The sequence below is a fragment of the Larus michahellis genome, chromosome 1, assembly GCF_964199755.1.
Source record: "Larus michahellis chromosome 1, bLarMic1.1, whole genome shotgun sequence".
In the NCBI taxonomy this organism is placed as follows: Eukaryota; Metazoa; Chordata; class Aves; order Charadriiformes; family Laridae; genus Larus; species Larus michahellis.
This window is the reverse complement of record NC_133896.1, coordinates 120,377,716-120,399,435: the sequence shown is the minus strand read 5'-3', so window position 1 is coordinate 120,399,435 and position 21,720 is coordinate 120,377,716. Positions and strand designations below refer to the sequence as shown.

The 21,720-nt window shown below is 35.9% G+C and overlaps 1 protein-coding gene across 4 annotated transcripts in view; it reads left to right on the top strand.

Annotated features, from left to right (window-relative positions):
- The window catches only part of SCAF4 (SR-related CTD associated factor 4), a 45,766-nt gene that overhangs the window by 10,105 nt on the left and 13,941 nt on the right, over window positions 1-21,720 (top strand). Inside the window, exons 2-17 of one of the 4 annotated variants that reach the window (XM_074600728.1) lie at window positions 1,313-1,396; window positions 2,034-2,078; window positions 2,955-3,116; window positions 5,428-5,563; window positions 8,048-8,187; window positions 8,717-8,893; window positions 9,252-9,352; window positions 9,918-9,965; window positions 11,114-11,222; window positions 11,574-11,771; window positions 12,978-13,063; window positions 14,473-14,663; window positions 16,544-16,644; window positions 17,693-17,806; window positions 18,510-18,666; window positions 20,212-20,366. In XM_074600728.1, the coding sequence (XP_074456829.1) occupies window positions 1,313-1,396; window positions 2,034-2,078; window positions 2,955-3,116; window positions 5,428-5,563; window positions 8,048-8,187; window positions 8,717-8,893; window positions 9,252-9,352; window positions 9,918-9,965; window positions 11,114-11,222; window positions 11,574-11,771; window positions 12,978-13,063; window positions 14,473-14,663; window positions 16,544-16,644; window positions 17,693-17,806; window positions 18,510-18,666; window positions 20,212-20,366 (2,004 nt within the window). The remainder of the gene's footprint in view (window positions 1-1,312; window positions 1,397-2,033; window positions 2,079-2,954; window positions 3,117-5,427; window positions 5,564-8,047; window positions 8,188-8,716; window positions 8,894-9,251; window positions 9,353-9,917; window positions 9,966-11,113; window positions 11,223-11,573; window positions 11,772-12,977; window positions 13,064-14,472; window positions 14,664-16,543; window positions 16,645-17,692; window positions 17,807-18,509; window positions 18,667-20,211; window positions 20,367-21,720) is intronic. The other 3 variants (XM_074600696.1, XM_074600717.1, XM_074600706.1) reach the window with 3 other exon arrangements.

The following is a 21,720-nucleotide window of genomic DNA, read 5'->3' as shown; positions in this document are numbered from 1 at the left end:
TGTTATTTAAAAACAAACATCCCCAAACCCCTTACTTCACTATTCCCTTAAAATGCTCTACAAGAAGCAAAGTTCGTTAATAATGTCACTCTGTCCAGGTGGTGCTGGGGACCTGAGGAAAATGTATCCCTCGTCTCTCAGCTTTCTGTGTTCCGCCCTTCATAGATGTTTGATCAGCTCTGACAGTTCTGTCTGCGAGTTTTAGTTTCTCTCAGTTTCTGAAATGTGAAGATAATACTTGTTTTCAGAATTAATGGTCAATACTGGAAGACAGTAGTGTGTTTTCTGGGTTCTTAGGTTCAAGACTTTTTGAAAGTGTTTTTTAATAAATTTCCTCACATGTGAGTTGTAAGTCATGGTGATGCTATTTGTGAAAATGAAGTTTGAGGGTTTTTTACTTAGAGACGCACTTTCAGATTTGAAGATCTGAACATCCTACTTGTATCCTATGTGTTTTGAATACTGAATATGCTTTCTGTGAATTCAGACTTTAAAAAAAGAAAAAAAAAAAGAGTATTTAAATCTAGCACTGCAGAATCCCTTTTTGAACTTAATGGCCTTAACAGAATAGCCGCCTTAGCTTCTGATTAAAAGTCTTTGAAATTGTGTGCCTGGTCTATGTTTATAGAAACGGGATCAGAATTATTCTGTTAAGTCAGGTTCACAGAGTGCGTCAAACTGTCACCTATAAAGACGCAGTAGCTTCTAAAAACTTTGTCCTTGAGGAATTAACTTTTCCACTGGGTGACATTAGTATGGAGAATAGTGAAGGGGATTCTCCAAAACAGCTGGTGCAGTTAATTTTAATAATAATATGGTATGGTCACAGCAAACGAAATGGTAAACATCTCCATTAAAGAATTTTGCAATGCCTGTATATAGTGGGATAATTTGAAAAGTTAGTATTGATTTGATCACCATTTGGTAAGCAGATATTCAGGCTAACTTAAATCAAGCAGCTGTTATTTCTCTTTCATATTGCTTTTATAAAATAACAGATTGCCATACCATAAGTTAGCAGTGCGTGTATCATAAGTTAGCAGATACTCATTCTTAGACACAAATGGACCTTTGACAGCAGCCCTATCAAAATCTGGTAAATCAGTGAATACGGGTTAGTTCACAAGGAATATAGCTTTGAACATTGTCTAGAAATATCTGCCTGTTAGTCTCTTTGTTTCAAGGACCAGCCAGTATTGTGGTGATACATAGTGTGGAATGTCATTAATCAATCAGTTGTCTGAAATGTTGTCTTTTTGGTTAACTGCTTAAACTTCAGAATCCATTTTTAATATTTATTTTCTCTGTTTAGCTCTTTTCACTGATGGAGATGAAACCTCCTATTTCCCGAGCAAAAATGATTCTCATCACAAAAGCTGCCATTAAAGCTATTAAGGTAAAGTACAATAGAGCAAACAGGAAACTGTAACAGTAGCGATGTTTCATTATTTTACTTCTAAGTAAATGCATCTCTGGATTTCCCAGTCTTAGCTTCATGGGTGTTTTATTCTAGCTGGAGTTAAGAATGTTATCTAGAAACAAGTGGGTGGTGAATATCATCTCTTGGTTTTAGACTAGTAGTATAATGCCAGCTTGATTTTTTTTTTTTTTTTTTTTTTTTTTTTTGAATCATTGCTTTTTAATGCTACACCCACTAGGGTGTTGTGATTTCTATGTAATAAAATTTTAAATGTTGCAGGATGCAGCTGCACTGTAGCATATTAAAACATTAGTGGACTTAGAAAATAAATCCAGAAAGCTCTCACTTATAGTCTAGAAGCAGTATGTCTCTTGTGTACACACTGACACACTTTTGGCAGAGAGGATGGCTTGTTTTTGTCTGTTCCCCCCATGAAATCTTTTTTTCTGTGCTTGATTAACTTAGCTTGATAACATAGTTTCTTTTAGAATGTGACTACAGTATTTTGTTTGTAGTCTTTCCTAAATGGTAGTAAGCACAGAGTTAAAATACTTCTAAAATGATGCACCACTGCTGAGTAGACGATGAATTAATTTATGCATTTATTTTCCAGCTCTACAAGCATGTCGTCCAGATTGTAGAGAAGTTTATCAAAAAGGTAAAAAATAATTACTAATAAAGATATTGTCTGCATCTGTTACTAGGTATTATTAATAATGTTGGTAAATAACCAAAAAGGCTTCTGTTATTCAAGGATTGAGGGAGGAAATTCTGTGTTGTTAGTATTTGGTATCTCTTTGCCTGCATAATTTCCTTGTTTCAGTTTTCTGTAGTACATTAAAAAGGGGTGAAGAAAAAAACTGTACTGTTCCCCTTCTTCCTCTACCCAGCAACTGGGGAGGAAACTGGAGGTACTGAACTTTCAAATTAATTTGCACTGGCTAAGATAATACATATTTTCGGAAAATACAGTTTTCATGCTTGCCTGGGCATGTAGAACAACAGGCTAGAATGTAATGCTTGCTAAAACCAACTATCATGCTGCCTTAAGTACGTTCCTCTGAGTGAACGGGAAAGCTGCTCTTTCTTTCATTCAGAGTCCTTCAGAGACCTCCAAAGAGAAGCACTTCAAATTAAATTCAGGAGAATAGAGTTGGTGGAAGTAGCTCCGTGCACTGCGTGTGAGGTAGCTTGATAGTAGAGTTGTACTGTACTGTAGTAGATCTGTTGTTGCGGTCACATGCTGTCAAGCTAAAGGTGCTTCAAAAGCAGTGATTGAGAAGATAAAAGCTGCTTCACACTGTCCAGGTTATTTACTCGGTCTCAAATGTGAAAGCATGTTCTTCTCCTTTCTTTTCCATTTCTACAAACAAAACAAAAGTAAAGTACCAAGAGAATTCTGCATAAAACCAAACAAATTAATTTTTTTTATACCCGAGTATACTAAGTATAGATTTTGTGTAAGGTTCTAAGGTGGATGCATGTTACCGTTTTAGTATCACTGCATAATGGAAAATTATTTTTATTTTTTTAGTGCAAACCGGAATATAAAGTCCCTGGATTGTACGTTATTGACTCTATTGTTCGTCAATCTCGTCACCAATTTGGAACGGACAAGGATGTTTTTGGGCCAAGATTCTCTAAAAATATTACTGCCACATTCCAGTATTTGTATCTCTGTCCATCTGAAGACAAGGTACAACTACAATTTCTCAAGTGTCGTTGTGAATTGATAACAGTGCTACCTTGGTGTTTCCCCCTATGTGAAATCTAATTTGGTGATTTTCTATGTCCGTGGTAGTGAATTTTATTATATGAAATGGTAAAATATAGAAAAAGGTTATCAAAGGTGATAGTTAAACAAAAGTTCTAGTTAAAATAGTATTTTGCCTAACTTTATCAGTTTTGTTTTGTCTGTGTAGACACTTCAGCAGTATGTTTGACTATGCCAAAAGTTGTCTTCTTGAGGCTCCTTCAGGAAAACTTACTATGGAAGGTCACGTCTCCCACAAAAAGAAAGTGTTACAGGAGAAGCTCCGTTGTTGTAGGCAGTGAAGGTTCTGCTCCCAAATATTTTCTAAGAAAATAATCGTGTTGATTTTGACAGTCTTTGAAATCCCATACTTGAGAATTTCATTGCTGCTCTCCATTGTCAAGAATTATTTAAGTTTCTTCGTTTTGCTGTACTTGCTGATAGAACAGAAGCTTGGAAAGTATCCTGAATTCACGATGGTTGAGGTTGCTACCAACAGAAGATAGCTTTTATGCCCTCTGTCAGAACAATTTCAAGAGTCCCAATATTAATGTGTTTTAGAAGTTGCCAGTTGGTTCCCAGAAAATCGCCTACTTGCTCCTTTTCTTAATTATAGTACCATAAGAGCAAAACACTCTTTTTCTAAGAGACTTTCCCCCTAACTTTCTAACTAAGCTTTTGAAAGTCTTTGATGATTGGTAGTTTTCTAATGTAAAACATTTAGACCTTTAGGCTTTGAATCTGATATTCTGGAGCTTCTGGGTTAACATCCTGGTGAAATAGAGCAGTCCCTTTTCGTTTCTGCCTTTGTGGCTACCATTTTGTTCATCTAAATGAATTAGACTATCCAGTCTGCTTTGTGGAACTACCTGATATCTCACTGCTAAAATAATTTAGATGCTTTCCACTAGGGGAATAATACTATTTATAACATGGGTGCTTTAATGACTTTCCAGTGCCTAAACAAAAAAACTGATCTGCAGATACACAATAACTATGATTGATATCCAAAGAGAATGATACTCCTTTTTTTTTTTTTTTAACAGCCTTTCTGTAAGATTAATATGTGAAAACAAGAGTATTAAATTTATTCATTGTTTGGCGTTCATATTGTTTTCCAAGTCTTCTGGAGAGAGACAATACCCAAAGACAAAAATTGCTGCTGTTTTAAAGTTAACTGTTTTTCAGACCAAAAATCTTATTTAAAAATAGCTGTTTCAGATTTCTCTCAAATTGATCTTATTGTAAAAAACCTCTTGTGAAATTCTTTAATCACTTAGCTTATGAATGTATAGGTGGATTTGCATGGGTGTATATAACTGAGTCACAGTAAGGCATTTTATTGTTGAAACAAGAAAGAACAGAATTGATTTGTTCTTAGCAGCTACAGTAGAAGTCAAAAGTACTTAAAACGTGTATGTGTGCAAGTCAGGTGACTAAGTATACAAAAAGGACAGGTATGTCAATATAACAGGTATTCTGACTTTTACCTGCTTGCATGTACCAACTGAAGTAGCACATCTAGCTAGATATTATTGTTTAATACTGGGGTAAAGAAGGCAAGACTAGTTTCCACCTTGTTCCTGAAAGCTTCATTGTTCTTAATGTTAAAAAAAGAAAGGAGCTTAAAATAACAGCTGACAATCAGAAGTTCTAATTTAATCTTTCTGCAGTGATCAGTTAGAATGTTTTCCACTTGCTTTCCTGATATTTTGAATAATAATGGAGATGGGTTTTATGGTATCAACATTAATTTGTTGGGTTAGTAGAAAAAAAATTCAAGCAAACAGTCTTCTATCTAACTTTAAAGCTTTGTTCTAGCATTTTATGGTCTAATTGCCCCTCTCTTCATTAGGGTTTTCCAGCTCATCTTCGTTTTCTCTGTCTTTCTCGTTGCATTTGTTGTTTGTGTCACCCCGTTATGACCATCTGTGAAGAAATGGTGGGGCTGATGTGACTTCCTCTATTGTATATCAAACCTGGATTTTCCGACTGGCCAGAACAGTTTTAGAAAAATGGCACAAGTTGCTTTTTATTAAAGTGGGTGGTAAAATAAGTTGGCAGTTTGTATCTTTGCCATGTAAAAGGTCTTGCTGACCTACGTGACAACACTGGGGTTGTTAAATAGGTGTGTCTGATTATGTTGAACTCCTAAACTGCTCAAACCTTTCTTCTCAACGTACAGAAGATAAATTTGGAGCTTGTGAGTTAGGAAAGCAGTGTATAGCGTTGACGCTTGCCTTTGTTTCAACAGAGTAAAATAGTCCGTGTCCTGAACCTTTGGCAGAAAAATGGAGTATTTAAAATTGAAATAATTCAACCCCTTCTGGATATGGCAGCAGGAACTAGTGCCACTGCACCAATGACAGAAAATGCTACTAATAATGAAGGTATGAATGACATTGTAATTTCTTCTTTTAATAGGGCAAATGATAGTAGCTTGTTTGTTTTCACATTAAAGCATCTACTATTAGTTTCAACAGTAGCATATTAATAAACTCAACTTTGTTGTCACCATTATGTGGAGCAGCTGAACTCATTCTAAGTAATTGCTGATACTGTGCTTCAGAAATTATCAGAATGTGAACACTTATTTGGAAAATATCTAAAATTTATATCGTGTATGCATATGTACGTACATACGTGCACACTTTACTTACAGATTACTTCAATATCCCCTCTTAAAAAAATCTTTAATTTTTTTCCTTCGGTCTGAAATATTTTTCTGTTGCTTCTCAGTTTTGTAATTGTGATGTCATTTTTTAATGTTAGATCTAAATAAGTAAAGCGTGATCTTTCACGTTTAGAGCTTCATTTTTCTTTGAATCAACTCAGTATCTGAAAGCAACAGCTGTCAGTGTCTTTCAATATGCAGCCCCGAAACATTTTAACTGGTGTTTCAAATCCAAATTCTTGAACAGTAAATTTATGCCTGGCAGTAGGCTTTTACACGGGCTACTGGTTGAAAACCACTGACCTAAAGAGTAAAGTAATGACTGCCTGCCCACAGTATTTTCACTGACCTATTTTATGCCACATGAAAAGCTGGTAGTGAAGTTAGAGAAATGTGGATGAGAATATGCATAACACAATTCTTTCTTTCTCTGGAGGGCCTTCTTTTTGAGTTTGCCCTCTGTATTTCAGACTTAGCTTTGGTAAGCTCCTTGTTCATTGCACTCATGTTTTGGAGTAGGACTGTCAAAAAATGTAATGGAGTGAGTGTGGTGTGTTGATAAATAAGACAACAAAATAATGACATGCAATAGCAGAAGTGATATTGTCTCCAGTGTGTTTAGGGAAACATATCCTTCCTATTGACATGTTTTATAAAGATGGTGGGGGGGGGGAGGGGAATGGCTTGGCAAGTGGGCTCGGGTGCAAGCTGATGGCTATAAAATTTCATTTGGATGTGACAGGTGAGTGGCGCTGTTTTTCCATCTTTGTTTCATCACTAGTAGCTAAGAAGTTGGGTTCCTTCTGCATAGATTTTCATGTACAGAATTACTGATTTCAGTGAGATTATTGAGATGCACCAGGGGGGATAATTTGGCCCTGAAATAACTATGCTAATGAATAATAATAAATATATTAATGCATTGTGTGAAATAGAAACTGTTTAGCTCATAATGCTACAAGGTCTGTTTAGCCAAAAAAAGAGAGAGAGAGAAATGCAAATACTCTCCCTTGAGCAAGCAAACATCCTTCTGAATATATACAGGAAGTAATTTGGGAGTTAATTTATATTTTAAAACAATCACGTATCTTTTTGCAGTATTTTTATGTAGCATCTGACTTCTGGGAAAATATTATTCAACATGTTTTTCTCTGCTTGCTGCACGTCAACACTGCAGTTACTTAAACTGCAAACAGATGAATGGCTTTAAAGAAGTTGGTATTGTGAGGCAAACATTTGCTTAATGTCTCAAACTGAAAAATATTTCTATCTATGGGGATTTTTAACTGTCTCTCCATGTACATTTTTGTAGTAGTCCAATAAAATATATTTGCTAAAGAACAGTAACTTGCTCACAGCATGTAGGAATTGATGGTATTACTAATAATTTACTTGGTACTGGCAAAATGTTTATTAAAAAAAAGTATTGTAATCTAAAGCTAAGAGAATGGGAAAGCTGCATGTGTAGACAAAGCTAATAGTGTGTCTTAAAACGTGATCTCAGTCTTACTAAAGCTCAGTGGAAATGGGAGTCTTTTCCTGGAAAAATTATTGAAAATTATTTTTATGGTAGGAGGATTTATCTATCAGATGCAGGTTTGGCTTGTGCCTATACAAAAGTAGCATGCGAACAAACCTCATCAAAAAAAAGAGTTGCTTGTGAAATAATCTTTAAAAGCCTTTACTTGTTACCACACATTTCAGCAAAAGTTCAGTTACTGCTAGAAAACAGAAAATATTAAGAGAAACTCACTTGCTCTTAAAATGAACCATTAGATGATTGGTTTGAAGTACTAATTCAGAAGAAGGAGTCCAGAACTTTGTAACCAGAACTAATATTTTAAGTGTGTTGGTGCACATTGCTTAACGCTGTTTGAGTAATAGTTTTTCTCTTAATTCTTCTGAAATTGCACAGTTATAAACATTGAGTTGTGATCTAAAATACCATGCTGGACTAGCTTTCAGATAGGCCATTTTTCTTTGTTTTCTTTCTTAGCATATGAAATGTGCAGTTGTGAGCTGTGACTGGAGCAGTTAAAGGCAAACTGAATAGAATTGATGTAGCTTAGGTAGGACTTTGAGGGTTAAATAGAGTATTGTAGGTAGACACTTGTTTTGAGGAGGTAGGTGCATGCACTGAGGAGTAAGATTAATGTTTTGGAGTAATGTAGTGCTTTCTCAATTCCTATGAAACTCTCAGGTTCACCGCCCCCTCCAGCAAAGGTTTCTTCGGAGCCCCCTCAAGTTACTGCTAACTCAGTACCTACTGTGCCACAGTTGCCCAGTTCTGATGCCTTTGCAGCTGTAGCTCAGTTGTTTCAAACAACGCAAGGACAACAGGTAAACTGTTTATATTTGGGTTCCTTCTACATTCAGTTTTTATGTTAAATGAGGGTGGGAAAATGATGAAAGTAATACCCTTGATTTGAAGCAAAACAAAAGCCTCCCTAAGGTCTTCAGTGGAAAACTTGTAAGAGTTAAAGTCAATATTTGAATGATCTGTCACCCTTCTATCCAGTAAGTATGGTATTTGAGGAAAATTCAGTTCTGAATTGATGCAGTTACAAAGTTTCAAGAACAGGTGGAATATATAAAACAAAATGTTGAGTTTTATTGTTTGATCCACTTAAATGTCTGCAGTGTTGAAAGGCCTAAATACCGAAATCTTGGGATCTGCTGAATTTTGCCACTGAAGTATTTAAAAAGTGACTTTTAGTCTTGCTGAAAGTTCTCCGTAGTTCATTCAGATTGTCAGTGGTGTTCATCCTGTGCCATAGTCTCGTTTGATGTAAAATTTATATCCTACAAAGCTTTCAATACTATGTGTTTATGTAAGAATATATACTTAATACTATATATATTTTTGTAGCTTCAGCAAATTCTTCAGACTTTTCAACAGCCTCAAAAACCCCAGTCACCGGTCATAGATAACACTGTGATGGCTCAGGTTCAAGCTATTACTGCTCAGTTGAAAACTACAGCAGCACAACCACAGGAACAAAAAGCTGCTTTCCCTCCGCCTGAGCAAAAAACGTCATTTGACAAAGTAAGTCTTCATTTGTTCTTTGTGTTTAACTTTTGCAGTTCAGCAGAAAACTGTTTAATGGATGTCTCAATGTCCTCCATTTGTTAGGAGAAAAAGGATGCAAATTTTGTTTCTTCTTTTTCTGTTTGGAGGTCGACTTCCTGTTTTTATAGCCTTTGCGTTTTCTGAAGCTGAATAAAACGGATTTGGACGGTTTCTGATTCTGTATTAGAATATAGTTGGCTTTTTTTCCTGATTCTAACCTTGTCTTAATTACAGAGCTGTTAGATATATAGTAAGACTTCGATAATAAGAATATTTTGGGTGCCAGTTGTATAAGATACAGAAAAAATAGCTGTCTCAATGCAATTTATTTCAGAAGCTGCTAGATCGGTTTGACTATGATGATGAACCAGAAGCAGTGGAAGATTCAAAGAAAGAAGATTCAGCTCCTTCTCCTTCAGTTTCTCAGCCAGCTTTGTAAGTTTTGTGTCATACTAAAATTAACAAATCTTTGTTCTAAAAAATATTTTGTTTAGAAAGCTGATTAAAATTCCAAGTTACTTCAGTGCTTAACTGTTAATAGTCCAAAGCCAAAAACATTGTTAACAACTTCTGGTGGGGTTTTTTTTTTTGGTGTTTTTACATTGGTTTGGCATGTTGCGTCATTGATTGAGGGATGTGTTCTGTAGAGAAAAGCTCAGTTTTGGTTTCAAGATGAGTTCAAGATGAGTTGGGGGTTGGACTAGATGATCTCCAGAGGTCCCTTCCAACCCTATGATTCTATGATTCCATGTTTTTATTGCACGAGTGAGCGTGTCAGCATTGTTAATTATCGGCTGGATTGCTTTACTGGCTGGGGAAAAGATGCTATTCCAAATATTGTCGTAGCTTTAACTTTTTAAAAAAATTAAAATTGGCTTTGCGGCTTTACGTTCTCAAACGTTAAATACCCACGCAAACTAACTACGACTCCTGTTTCCCTTTTGATATGCATTATGATAAAGTCTTAAATTACATGATCACATACTAGTTTTTTCCACAGGACCTCTCTCTCATTCAGTGCACAGGCTGGATGGTGCTCAATACCTGGGTTAGTCAATATTTCTTTTTTTCCTGCTTCAGTATGTGGCCCCGTGTCTTATTTTCTGTATATGCCATCCAAACCCTGCTCTCAAAAACGGAATCACTAACTTTGTCATTAGCTTTCTTAACTGTGTTTATCACCTTGATCACTTTAATGTTCCACGAGTATTAGTTTAATTAAAATGCCTTTTAAGTAAATTGGTAGTATTTTGCCTATAATACAGATGTAACTCTGGAGTACAGAAAGATGAGGTAGGTCAAACATAAGCACTGCTTGTGTGTGCCCAACTAGAGGTCACTGGACGAGGCTTTTCAGCATGTTTATGATCTGTTTGTAGCACTTCAAAGCCTCTGTCCTTATTACCTTATAGTTTTGTAAGATGCCTCTTAAAATTGGATTCCAGTAGTCTCATTTTGAGCTTGAGCACACAAAATCAGTAGTACTCTGTATGAAAAACTAATCTGTCCAGAATCATCTAAGAATTGTATGGTGCCTGTGTCTTAAAATACTACAAAGTTTCATTTCACATCACCATGAAATTCCTTTATCTTCTGAAATCCTGTTCAGTTTTTTTACACAAACTGCATCCTGTAAACAGGTTGTATTAACTGCACAGACCTCATTAATTCCCTGAGCACTGTCCATTCTGTGTGTTGAATCAGGAAGTGAATGGCATTACTGTAATCTTTGTGTGATATACATATCCCTTTCTCCTCTGCCCTAAATTCCTTCCAAACTAAAGGGGTTTTTTTCAGCAAAAATATGGCCAATTTCTTTTCCTTGAGGAAAAGGCTTACTTGTTTTGTTCCCAAAAGAGGAACTGGGAAGGAAGGAAGTTAGCCTAAGGCAGACAACCTTCATGAAAAATTTCCGTAGACTGAGATCTTTAGCAAGATTATATAAATATGGGGGAAGAGAGGCTTAAACCTTTATGTAGCATTTCTTTAAATGTTAAAGGACTACTCTTACAGTGGAGAAAAGATAAGGAAGTCACTCTTTCTCCTTTTTTTTTCTTTCCACTTTTTAGAGAGGAAATGGGATCATAATAAAGATTTTTCTGTCTAAATTTGAAGCAAGAATGTGTACATGTACATAGAAATATGTAAAATCTGTGTATTTACTGACTTGTCTCACCAAAATATTACTGGTTTTAGTGGATTTCCAGGAGAAGGTATGCAACAGCCAGTATTTCCTCAACTCCCAAATATGGATCCTTTTCAGCAGCGAATGATGGGAATACAACAGGATCCAATGCGTCACCAGGTAACTTTAGGGTTTTCCCTTGTCCCTCTGCTGTGTTATGTTTTCTATATTTCGTTGTTTTCTTTGAGCAGAAGTAAGGAAGTGGTGTTTCTATTAGTGAAGAGTGACTATGACTTAGCCCTCTAACTTTCCTAAGAAACATATTTTTGTTCTCTGTTCTAGTCAAGCTTTGAAGAACAAGATTTTTATTTTACACGCCTAAACACTTGACCTGCTTCATCTTTCTTGGGCTTCTGGTCTTTTATTGTGACTTTGGAGCAGAGATACAATTTTACTTTAGGAAACTGGGAAAGCTAATGTGATTTTTTTTTTTTCCTAACTGGCAGTTTGCATGTGTTTTCTTCTCCAAAGGTTCCGCTTCCTCCTAATGGGCAAATGCCAGGTTTTGGTCTTCTGCCTACCCCGCAGTTTCCACCCATGGCTCAGCCTGTGATTCCACCAGCAGCACCTGTGCAGCAAACTTTTCAGTCTCCTTTTCCAGTACAGAGTGAATCACACATGCAAAAACCACATCAGCAGGTGAGGACCCCTTGCAGTAAACAAACTAACGTAAGTGCTCTAATACATGTCTTTCTCAAATGTTCAGGAGAGGAAATTTCATGATAACCATGGACAGAGATGGCTGGGAGGGTAGCTCATCCAAGGGAAAGATCTGGAATAGTTAATTTTTAAGGGTCTGGTATATCGCTAATGTAGTGGAAATGGACTCCGAAGTTTGTAAAAGTTTTAAAAAATCCAAGTGTATGTAAACACTTCTCTTGTTCCTAAGATTTTGGAGGATATTGTTGGTTTGGTAACTGACTGTTATTAAGAAGAAACCAAAGAGCAAGTCTGTTAATGAGCCTGTATTTAAAAAAAAAATAAAAATTGAATATATTTGTCTCCCTTGTTCTAAGAAAAGGAAATCGTAAAATGAGAAATAGAGATGGTACCAAGCTGTCTTTATGTGGTGGCTTGTGATGTCACAGATTCTAGAAATAAGTTATTCACTTACTCAGTTATTCACTTGGAATAAAGGGACAGTTCTCAAGAGTATCTTTGTAATTAGTTTTTTAGTCTTGAATTCTGTTAAATCAGTACATTCTGAGAGATTGCTTCTTTGGATGGTCCCTGCCAGAGTCGTGTCATGAAGACTGTTTGAAGTTTAGGCAGGACACAGTATGTTCTGCAGTGGGAAGCTGTAGAGGATTTGGGGTAGGAAAGGAGAGTTGAACTTTCTGAGGGTTTTTTAAGCAGGTTCTTGCATTTTATGTATTGTTTTCGTGACTTATTGTTTCATTCTTCAAATTTATTGTATTGTAATTTGCTTAGATATATGGCTTAACGTAGTTTCCTATAACATCTTGGAGAAATGTTTCGTGGTAGATCATACTTTGCCTGTGATTTTGATGACAGAGCAAGATCCACTGATTGACTTAAAGCAATATAATTATATTCTGTGGAGATATATGCAGTGCTGAAATTGACTAAAATGTGGAAAAACAATTATGTGCAATTTGAAAATGAGAATTTTGTGTAAATTATTTTCATTATATTTTTTCAGTGGTTGTATTAAGTTCATTTAATACTAGACTGTCACCCTGTTAGTGACTACAAAGTAGTGGTGAAGCTTCTGAGGAGAGTTGCATTACATTTTAATTTCACATGTGAATATTCAGTATAATTTTAGTGCTGTTACATAATTTAGTCTAGGCATAAAATGAAATAAAATGTTTGCACTACTCACCCATAACACCAGTAAACTTAATATTTTAGGATATGGAAGTGGAACAGCCACCTATTCAAGAGGGGAAGCGGCATGTTTCTGACAGCAGAAAGTCAAGATCTAGATCTGCATCAAGGTAAATTAGTGAAAGTTCCTTTAGTGAGGGTATATATTATATCAAGCATGGATTTTAATGTAAGGAACTTAAGTGTGTCACGTCCAAAGACTTGGGAAATGCTTTACTAATTCTTTACGAGTACTGGGGAGAGTTATGCTGATTATCTGGAGCTCAGAGAATCTAGTACTGTGCTGCCAAATCTGCTGTGGGGGTCGTAACTTCTAACTGAGGTGACAGTAAATAGTTGAGAGGTGAGCTAACTCCTTGAACTGTTGGTGGGGCTCGTTTTCAGTGCCTTAGGACACAGTCCTCTTACCTCTATTTTGAATTTGCTTCTTGGGTGCCCCACACAGCATACTTCCTTTGAGGCCCTTTCTTCTAAGTGCCCAGTCGTTTTGTACAAGTTGGATTCTGTGCCCAAATGCCAAAAGATATATTTAGCAAAAAAGTCCATTTCAATTTAATCTAAGGATTAATTGCAAGAAATTATTGTCTGTGTATTTTTCTCTGTATGGACAATGCTAGTGAAATTTCATGTTAAAGTCAAAACTGTCAAGGGCTTTATTTGAATTCCCCTTCTGGAAGAGAGAAAAAAAAGAGATCTGCTCAATCTCTTACCTCCTGAGGGGAGTTGTGTATAAATACAGCTAAATGTCGTATGTACTTTGATGCAGTGGTAATGAGAAACACATTAGTGACTCTTAAGACTTGTGAACCTTTGAAAGTCATCTGCCTTCTAAGGAAAATTGGGTATCTGTACAGTTCTCTTTTATTGGTAGAGAGTAACTTCCATGCCTGTCAATACTGAGTAAATTGTAGCAAAGCAGAATATGATAGTTTAATTTTGTCTGTGCTCTAAAGACAGTTTTCATATGAAGAAATCTGTGATCCACTGTACTATGGGAAGTTGCCTGTCACACAGGCAGTATTTCACATCTCAGCTGACCTAACAAATCTTGCTCCGGTATTAAAGCAAAGCTATCTACTTAGTTGCAAGTCTTCTCCTTTGCCAAGTTCCATATGACTTCTTTGAAGGTGTTCCAGACCTCAAGTGCTTTAGAACTTGCACATGATGTAGAATACAATTTCACTGGCAGAATTTATTTTTAATCTCTCCTTTAGCCATTCTTTTGTAAAAGCAGTAAACACTTTCCTCATTTAAGCAGATGTCATTTTTTTGTATGTTAACGTGGACGTAGTTTTGATAGTCAACTTCAGTACGAAATTAATAGAAGATTGAAAAATTATCAACTGTTCAGCTGGAGTGTATTGATAAGCTACTGTAATAATTTACTTTAGTTCTAATTTAATTTTTTCTATTGACTGAACTCTTGCCTGATTATTTAAATAGGTAGCTGAAATAGTTATCTATCTGTCAATGTCTGAGTCAGAAAGACTGAACGTAAATGGTTGTTGATTTAAACTAGGTCACCTAAAAGGAGACGTTCAAGATCAGGCTCCCGATCTCGAAGATCACGTCATCGTCGATCTCGATCTCGGTCCAGGGATAGACGCCGACACTCTCCTAAGTCTCGATCACAAGAAAGACGTGAACGTGAGAGGGAGAGGGAACGCAGGTCAAAAGGTCTTCCTCAGATCAAGTCAGAAACCGTTAGTGGTAAGTTTATTCTTTCTCTTTACTGTTGATGTAACTCTGCAAATTCTTACAATACCATTTTTCAGATGCTCAACATCTTCCTGGTTCATATATGGAATTTTTTTGTCTATGCCCAGTATGTCTATGCCATTTTCTTTAGTGAATTTTAGAGTTTTGATAAGTTGAAGATACTGCAATAGATACTAAGACTATGTAAAATGGAATATTAAGAAGGCAAACAGGTATTTCAGAAAAACTCTAAATGTCAAAGAAATGCACTTCTTGTATCTATTAGACTTTGTTTTTAAAATTTAATGTTGACAAGTCCACTTACCTTCAGTATATGATACCTGCTCAGAATATCCCAGAAGACAACTCTTAATCTCATGTGTGTTAGTTTTTAAAATTTTTTTGTTCCATTTTCTTGGGTTTAATGCTATTTGGTCTGGGTTCCAAGACTTGTCCAAACAGAACAAAAATAAACTACACTGATTTAATTTCTGAACTGTTGTAAAGCGCTTAAGAATTAAATTCACCACACATCTCTGTACTTCCTTTACTCATAGTAGACAATTGGGCATTTTTTTAATATCTCCAAGTCAGAAATATTTTGGCTGTAAAATGTGGAAAGAAAAAGCTGAAACACCATGTTTTTCCTTTCCTTCCTTCGAGACATGTAAGGTAAAGCAGATTGAGCAACAAGAAGTTAAGCATGTCATAATGATTTTTCTAATGATTCAATGTTGTGCGTGTGTCAAACCTGAAGGAGAGCTTTGACCTGGGGAACACACAGGGTAATGCTTGGATTTATGAAATAATCCTGGCTTTGCCTGTGTTTATGGACAAAATGTAGTAGTTGTCTTCTGAATATTCCTGGGAAGTGCAGGATCACCTCTGGAGTCATCAAGTAAAATGAGAACATTCCTTTTTTTACGTAAGAGGGACAAAAACTAAAGAGTTCTAACTAGCCAAAACCTTGTGAATGAAAATACCATTACTTTAAAAGGCCTGCAAAGACTTAGTAGCTGTTCATTAAAAGCTTACTGGCGGTGGTATAAGATGCTTTTGCCAACAACTGTCCCAGATTCTGTCACATAATGCTTTTTAGGTTTGCAGTTTTATGTCACTTAGTGAGGAAAACATAGATGAGTATTAAATGTTGCTGTAGTAGTCTTCAGCAAAAGAAATACTTTGAGCTCATCTGCTGTTTTATTACCTTCAAACATGAAGTGAGATAAGCATGTTGCGCACTCTTTCCTGAAAGAAAGAGCGTGTGTCAATAATTTTTCACTTAACCATAGAAAGAAATGGCATTGAGTAGGTCACTAAAGAGGTTAAAAGTTTGGTTGCTCATTGTAGCGAATTGTCACCACATTCTGGAGGAGAACCTTGCTCGTAGTGGATGTATCACCATAAACAATCTAATTGTCATCTTGCCAGTAAATACCATCCATGACTTGCGATGGTGGCCCCTAGCTTGGGTTTCACACTAAGCAAAGTGAGTTACCTTGTTGTGAAATATCGATTGTATGTGTTGGGATGTTTCGTGGAGCGTTATTAGCAGGAAAGCCTATTTTTCCTTTTTATGATGATTTGCAGAGCGAGCTCATGATCATCAGAAGTTGCAGGCCACTTCAGTGTTAGTTAACTAGAGAGCTTCTTAGTGAGTGCATTCTAACAGTGATTCTGGTGTAGTTGCTATGGTTGACTGTCAGCACAGCTCCAGGCAGGCAAGAAAAAGAGGTTTCTGTCAAACACTCATAAAGATTAAAATATGTGTTTTAATATTAACCAGCTTTTTCATTTGAATAACTATTTTAAAATAATTATTTTGACATTCTGGCTTGTGAAATGTGTATTTCCATGGGCTCTTAGAATCTGTGTTAACTCTTTGATTGTAGTTTGTAGTACTACGCTTTGGGTAGGACAACTTGACAAAAGGACAACTCAACAGGATGTTGGAAGTCTTTTGGAGGAGTTTGGCCCAATTGAATCAATAAATGTAAGTATAAACGGTGCAGCGTAAGCTACTTTGATATGACTTGGTTACAAAAGGTCTTTTCAGACTGTTTTAAGGCAGCTTTATTTTTGACACATTCCAAGGAGTCAAGAGCTCTCATTTCCTATATATTTGTGTTTCCTACCGTGTAAACTCAATTCATTTGGCCGCTTTGTAGAAAAACAAGGCAGTTGCTTTAGTTTCTTGCAATTTAAAAATGCTCTTGGGAGTAATACAGAAGATTATCCCATTTTCATAAAAATCATGCTTTCTCTGAAGAGAATTGAATGAGAAAGGGCTATTGAGGAGATGGGTACAGAATTGCATACTATGCTGCTGAGTTCCTTGTCTGCTCCGTTTTGTTTGATTATAGAATATGGACTCTCAGCTGGCGTTCTTGTTGCTTTTGCTTCTTTCTCTTCTGTCATTTTAGTCATAAGCATGTTGTTATGCTTTGCTGTATTTAAGGATGTTTTTATAGATAAATGATAGCTGTTCTGGTAGTTACAAAATTTCATTTAAACAAACAAAAAGAAGTGACTGTAATTTTCTTCCTATTCCCAAGTTTTGTAAAACAACATAAACGTTTTTTCTCAAATGCATTAGAAGTAATAAAAATTATTACAAAACTGCAGATAAAACTGAATGTGGAGGTGCAGCTGGCAGCTTGAGGAATGAAGTGGGGTATTAGCATCTTGTTTCTTCCAACAAAGTAACTAATTGCCAGACTGCAGCATTTACGTGAATGCTACTGTTTAACAATTTTTAAAGGATTAAATATACAAGTCATCTGTATTATCACACAGAATAGAGTTCAAAACTTTCCACATAAGAAGTTGCTTTTAATTTATTTCCTGTGTTTTCCAGTATTTCCAGAAGATACTGGTTATCTTTTAACTATCATTCTCTTTCATACTTCCGTAGTCCTTTTTGAAACACCTGCTGATGTTCCAGCTTACTGTAATTGAACACTTGTATGTTGTTCCTTACTTTGTTAATGTGCTACCAAAACCTTTTTTTTTTTTTTTTTTCCTCCTTAAAATACAAACAGATGATACCGCCTAGAGGATGTGCCTATATTGTTATGGTTCACAGACAAGATGCTTACCGTGCCCTGCAAAAACTGAGCCGAGGAAACTTCAAAGTCAATCAGAAATCTATAAAGGTACTTCTTTGAAAAAGTCAAGCAGTTCTAAAGTTACTGTAATTTTTGTAATCCTTTTTCATCTGTTCTAGACTTTTGGGTAATTTAAACTTTTATGTATTTTGGATATGGTGTTCTGTACACTTCTGTGAATGGACCATTTTTTCCTTGATAAGTATTCTTCTTGCTCTGTAATGTGCCTAGTGGAACTTGTATCAGTTTCCTTGAAAGAATGTCAATAATTGTCTATTTAACCAACAAAAATGGTGTCCTTTTAGTCATTACAGTGGACTGTAACTATGTTTTTCTTGTTGCTGGTTATTTGTCTTATAACTGAGTTTAATTATATATGGTAATCCTACAAAGAGTACTAATAAATAAGGAAGAACACATTCATTAGTGAAGTTCTTCCTTTTATAGAACATTGTATTAGAGGGTGATGCTGTCCTTAATCTTAGTGACTGGGGAACATTTGAAGAAACTGCCCTTCTACATTTTTACAAATTATGTGCAAGAGTTGAGCCAAGAAATAAGAACTAAGTCTGCTTTAAAAAAACCCGCTTATTTCAGAGTTTTGTAACTAACCTATTTCTCCTGCTGTTTCAATTAGAGCATTCTTTTTACTTTTTAGCCTCAAACGGTAATGCTGTTTTATGAGAACTAAATATTAAATCTATTAAAATGGAAACATTTTACTGACTATATGTAATTTTTCCCTCCCAAGATTGCATGGGCTTTGAATAAAGGAATAAAGCCAGATTACAAGCAGTATTGGGATGTAGAATTAGGTGTTACTTACATACCATGGGACAAAGTAAAACCTGAAGATCTTGAAAGTTTCTGTGAAGGAGGAATGTTGGACAATGAAACTCTTAGTCCAGGTAAAGTATTTCTACATCTTTAAATGTGTTTAAATAATTGTTGTTTGTGCTGGTGTACTGAAGTTGGTGTGGCTGACTTTCATGACTCTGAGGTGCGTATAAAATCCGTGAAATGGCTAAGAAGTGCAGCAGGTGTGCCCCGTAGATTGGAGAGAGTCTGTAAGCAGTTAATGACAGTCCCTCATCAGGAGTTGTGCAGCTGTGTTAGGAGAGGCTGGGCTAAAAACAAATGTTGATACCAGGTGACCCATCAGCTGCACTAGTGTTTGCCCTTGACAGTAATGCAGGATGCAAGTCTGTTGTACTTGTTGGTCCTGTTCCTTTGGCATCCCCAGTTTGTGCGAGGTACCGCGAGCAAAGGAGCCTGCTTTTGGTTTACTTGTGTAGCAACTGAGTTGATGGCAACTTTATGATTTCTAAAAACAGTGCCTATAGTTTTCACACTTTTGACATTTTCAGTTCCTTTGGCAAGTCTTGTATTTATAGGGACCTAATAGAATTGTTGTTGTCTTGTATGTAAGCAGTGCGAATATCAGGCTTCTATGGTTGTGTTAAGAAAATGACACCTGTTATAGTCATCAGCTTCAAATCAATTACAGGTCTCAAATCAATGTGGAATTGCTAGTGTGCTGGCTGTTGTGATTTTAAAAGTAATAGTAAATGAATGCAGCACTTAAAAAGTGAAATTTCTGTAAGTTCTTTGACTTGGTATTCTATAGAGTAGTTGGTTTTAACTGTTGTGTGGTGTGCTGTCTAGCTACTGAAACATTATTTCAGGGTTTTGTCGTTCTGTCCAGTTTGCCCTAATTAGGTGGTGGTTATTCTAAATAGTAGCATCTTTTCATGATAAATACATAGGAAGTTGAGTATGTATGCAAAATGAATGATAAACTCAGTGTGTTCAAGTCTTCTCAATGCTTTTCTCTTTCCCATAATGCCTCGTCGCTGATCCCTTTTTTCTGCTTAGCTGTCTTTTCCCTGGAAGTTCTGACAAACAATAGGAGCCATATTTCTTCTGTGAAATAAGTTTAAAGCTATATTTGATGTTTCTTTTATTTTGCTGCAATTCTTTATTGTTGCATTCTCCTTTTCCTTGTTCAAGACTTGAAAATGTTGTATTTTCAGAAATGACTTCCGAAATTAGTGAAAAAGCTGCCGCCTTCTTGCTCGAGAGCAATGGAATGAATCTGTTGAAAGCTTGTCCCAAAACAGCCTTACTGTTTTTGTTACAGATAATGTGTTTCAGAGTCCTGGGCATGTATAAACGCTGTCAGTGCAAAGAATTGTTAAATGACTAATGAAAGGAATAAATTCACTTGCTATGTTTCAGTTATTTGCTGTACTGTGTTTAAAGTAATTTGGAGTTTTTATTGTCAGAAATCTGTTTAAATGCTTCTTAGCTCTGTGGTTCGTCTTCTCGGAATATTCTCAATTACATCATTTTTGTAAACAACAGAAAGCATGGTAGTTTTACATGGCAGTGCTTGACTACTTGTCTGCTTCTACTGAGCTGATACGTGTATGTTTGGGGTTTTTTTTGTATAGAGTGGAAGGGGATTCCCAAGAAGTCTGAAAATGAAGTAGCTCAAAATGGAGGTGCAGAAGCTGCGCATAATGAACCAGTGTCACCTATACCTAAAGCTTTACCTGTTCCAATTCCCGTTCCCATGCCTGCACCAATAACAGTACCTCCTCCACAGGTGAGAGTTGCTTCTCATTTGTTCTGGATATCTAAACAAAAACTTACTTTAAATAATAACTCAGTATAGCAACACATAAGTTAAAGAGAGGGAGGAAATACAATGAATGGTAACTAGATGATTTTGCGTGTGTGTGTTTGTCATGTTGTTATCCCTGGTTAAAAAAATGTTGGCAGACTGGCTGTGCTGCCAATTTATGAAGATAACTTTCCTGTGCCATAAATCACGTATGCACCTGAAAAACATTATTTGAGCTCCTTCATTTAAAAGAGCAATGCAGTCTCATAAAAGACTTTTCTGCTAAGTCACAGTGGCAATGGAAGACTTGAAAAAACAAAAAAACAAAAGAAAAACAAATCCATTTGGGTTTGGAGCATGTTTTGCTCCAAATGCAGAGCATCTGGTTTGATTTCCCTGAAAAGAGATGTAGTTTGCATGTACCAGAACAGCCCTGGGAACTGAGTCAGCACATGGTTATGGGAATGATGGAGGATTTGCTCCAAAACCTCATTGTTGCTCTAATGCTAATGCAGACAGAGTGTACGTGTCAGACAGATCTTCATTTAAAGCATTGTAGGACTGTATGTCTAATACCTGTTCTCTCAGTCCTGGATAAATTATTGCAGTAGATTTTTTTTTTTATTAACGGGCTGAATTGCATCCTCTCAGTGTTATTATGATTATGCTATTTTTTTTTCTGTTTTCCTGATTTTCCTCACTGTTGGCTTAAATAAGCTGTAGACCTTCTAAAACATGCACATTGCTTTCGTGTTTGTTCATATTGTGTATACTCTCTTTGAACAGCCTTTGGGAATTTAATGTAAAAGTTTTCATACTCTTCCTGTGTTGTTACAATGGTTCTTTAGTCAAAGCTGATGATGTATGTTCTTTCACTAAAAGAACACTCCGACATTTTACCATTAGTTTAAGTAGCATGTAATAATAATTACTCTCTCTGGTTTTATCGTCTGTATTTCTTTTAGCTTTACTCATTGACAGACGCATTACTACTTTTATTGTAACGGTTTTTGTCTTGTCACTGTTAAAATAGTAATCTACTGTCTCCCAAATGGGAGGAAGTGTTCATAGAACTATTTTACATCTTGAGAAAATGTGATTTATGAACTGCAATATCGCAGATGCGCAGGAAAGATCAAAAACTCAAATCATATATAATTTAGCCAATTATGTGATTTGAGAACATAGTTTGTTGACTTTTGTGTTGTTTTGACGCAGAATTTATGAAATGCTGTAAGGTATTATTAGTAAATGAACACGTAAGTCAAATTTCTAATTTCAGAGTTTTAGTAGCCATTAACTGTATTAAATAGTAGTGATTCTGTTTATTTTCCTT